A 3,357-nucleotide genomic window follows, 5' to 3' on the forward strand; every position below is an offset into this window, starting at 1 on the left:
TGTAAACATAAATATAATTCGTATCTCTTCCTTTATATCTTAAGATGATTTGGCAGTGGAATAATGTTCAAGGTAAATCACAAGTTTGCATGCAATGCCATTTATAAGGGGAAATGCATTTCGGGTCATAGGTGCATATGAACCCATTATGTGAGATCATAATTCAAAGTGTCAAAAAAATGAAATAAAATTTCCCATGTATATCTAGAAAAAAGTAACATATTTTTTGTCCCATGTACAAAAGACAATTTTGATGCTTCAACATCACTATTTGCTGAACATTTTTTTTACTTTTTATACACGCAACGTAAAATGTTCGTTTTTCCCGAAAGTTTGTGTGAGAACATAGAATGTTCATATGTATACATGAAATTTATTTCCAATTTTTTTGATATTTTCGAGATGTAATATTTATGCATTTTCAATAATAGGTTCATATACACCTATGAGCCAAAACACCACCTGCATTTATAAGTGATATCACATATTTAAGTCATTTTTGACTTGTTGTTTTCTCGGGCACAAGGTGGAACTGCGACACAAAGTGAATAGTATACACTCCCGGATCAAGTATTAATGTGATCCATATACACCATTTTTACAAAACAAAAACTAATTATTTTGAAGCTAATATTAGGTATTCTAAAACAAGGGATATAAGACGCTTCATGTAAATTGTAATATTCTATTTATAGTATAATAATAACTAATAGTTATATCACATTGCTTACAAAATATAGGAACTGGAAATATTAAATATGCTTTCGGAAAAGCAGACAAGCTAGAGATAATCAAGAGTTTGCCTGCGTATTTGCACGGGTCACTATGCTAGTTACTGTACATTGAAATGTTCCGTAATTAATTCGATATACTACATTCCATTGTATTTTTTCCTTGAGTGTTACATAAGTGTCCCGCCGCAATCTACTCCGTAGTTCATATAGAGTTGCAGTCCGCCGGCTGGAAGGAGATGTGGCCGTTGCCGAGGTCGTAAAGAACATGCACATTCTGCTGCATGTAGTTCCCGATGACCGTGGTCTCGTTCATGGGCATCGTCAAGTTGACGCGCGCGGCGCTGAGCACCACCATGCACGCCGTCTCCTCGTCTACCGCCGCCCAATAGTTCTCCGCCGGCACCGCCAAATCGCCTCCGCCGCTGAAATGCAGCACCAGCGGCGGCGCCAGCCTGCCGACGTCCACAGACGCCACGCAGAGCTCCACTAAGTCGGGCACCGGCGACGGCACGAGGCTGCCGTGTAGCTGGCGCGCCACCTCCTGCTTCAGCGCCTCGTACGCCACATCGACGAGGAGGGTGAACGGGGAGCCAGAGTCGATGATGGCACCGCCGGCCCACATCCCCGGCGCGACCTGCCGCATGTCGAACGCCGTGGAGGGGATGGCGAGCCTGGCCTCGCCCACCGTCATCCCAACCAGCGGCAGGTAGTAGAGAATATTGAAGGGCTCGTCCTTCGGGCTCGCCACGAAAGGCACCGTGGTGATCACCCCCCGCGTGTTGTTGCCGCCGACGCTCATGTTGGCCGACGACCCCACGAACAGAGGGCTCGTGTTGAGATGGCCCTTGAAGTAAGGGGTGAAGCAGTAGGAGAACTTGTCGCCTCCCAACTGGGAGACCAGAGACAGCGCGCCCCTGCCGAGCCCGACGAGGCCGGACGCGCCGTTGAGGCCCGGATCGATGTTGCTCGTGGTTATGATCCCAAAGGCGACAGTCACCTTCTCCGACCCGAACGTGAACTCCTCCACCCCGAGGAACCCACCCACGTCGCCGAGATCGTACCGCGCCCTGATAGCGCACGCCCCGTTCTTGTCACCCGAGCACCGGCCGCCGACCTCGTGCGCGGCGGCGCACAGGGTGCCGTTGCAGGGAACGGGGTGGGCGGTGCGCGACCGCGACAAGTTGTACTGGGGGAGTCTCTGGGGGAAGCAGTAGGAGGAGTTGCACGGCGTGCACTGCGTCCAGACGAGGTCGCTGAGCGTGTCCACGACGGCCTCCGTCTGCTGCGGAGGGTCGCCGATGCTGTACTCCGCTACGTACTGAGTGCCCCCCCAGTAGACGGGGGCCACCGCGAGCACGGACGCGACGCGGCGGTGGGTACGCTCGTCGGCGCGGCGGATGCGCTCCGCCATGGTGATGTTGGCCTTGGCGTCCACGTGCCTCAGCTCCAGGCGGAGGCCGCCGGCGCAGGTTGCGAGCGTCCACAGCGAGAGTACGACAAGGAATACTTCTGGTCTCGTCATTTTTATCCGGATCTTATACTTTACTGATGTTCACGTTCCGCGGTGGACTATAAATAGTCGAATATACAGTACATTGCAATCTCATGAAGGTGTTTGCGCAAAACCAAAATATTCGTCTCGATCTGTTTCAACAAGAAATGGTTTGTTCTGCTTGCGTCCAACTTATCTGGTATCATGCCATCCACGGGCATATGCTGTTCACAAAACGTTGACGCTACTATGATCCTATGGACGTCAAACGGACGACTAAAAAGGACTAGACTAGACATAGTGGAAAGTACCATAGTAGTAGTCGGAAATTCAATTCGGCTCCCAGGTGCGTATGCACCCTCTACCAAAAAATCATATTTTGAAAATGTCGAAATTTTTTAACAAAAAACTTTACATGTACATCTTCATAATATATGTTCGTTCGTCAAGTTTCACGGAAAACCAATATTTTTTGTGGTCTATATAAAAAAGAGAAAACTTATCTTGTAAAAAGCATTATTTTTAGCACTGAGTTTTGTCTTTTTTACACACGTCACATGATAAGTCGATTTTTTTATGAAACAACTTTGCAAGCGTGTAGCACGAGAAGATTTACATGAGAATTTTTGGTTTCAATTTAAAAAAAATTCAAAATATGTGTAAGATGCATTTCAAAATAGAGGGAGCTTATGCTCCCATGTTCCAAAACACGAGTTTCAGTAGTAGGCATCTGAGCTTGAAGTTTATTAATGTCAAGAAAAGGTATGCACCTGAATTATGACACCTGAACCGGTGCTTATATGGTGTGATGTGAAAACTACACTCCTATATACGTTACGACTTATGAATCATCAAGACAACATCAGGTATCTGGTATCACTTTTGACCATATTTTTAAGTATAGTACAACAGTCTTGATTACACTTAAGTGGCACATGCAAATGGACTACTCTGGACTAACTCATATTGCAGTTATGTGGTTTTCTAAATAGTATCGTACAGCCCCATTGCAGAACCTTTTTAGATTAATCATGCAAGGCTTTTGTTGTTATAAACTAGAAACTAGATTCAACATTATTTTGTGAAACTAATTCTAGATGTTCTCATGCTGAGGTGCCATTAATTAGAACT

General features: G+C 46.2%; 1 protein-coding gene across 1 annotated transcript; it reads right to left on the minus strand.

The window, feature by feature from the left end:
• Positions 1 to 936: 936 nt before the first annotated feature.
• Positions 937 to 2,256, minus strand: LOC124652687 (aspartic proteinase nepenthesin-1-like). Its single transcript, XM_047191726.1, has one exon. It carries the CDS (start codon positions 2,254 to 2,256, stop codon positions 937 to 939), a length of 1,320 nt encoding a protein of 439 aa, XP_047047682.1.
• Between the last annotated feature and the right edge of the window lie 1,101 nt (positions 2,257 to 3,357).

This window comes from Lolium rigidum, chromosome 5, assembly GCF_022539505.1.
Source record: "Lolium rigidum isolate FL_2022 chromosome 5, APGP_CSIRO_Lrig_0.1, whole genome shotgun sequence".
In the NCBI taxonomy this organism is placed as follows: domain Eukaryota; kingdom Viridiplantae; phylum Streptophyta; class Magnoliopsida; order Poales; family Poaceae; genus Lolium; species Lolium rigidum.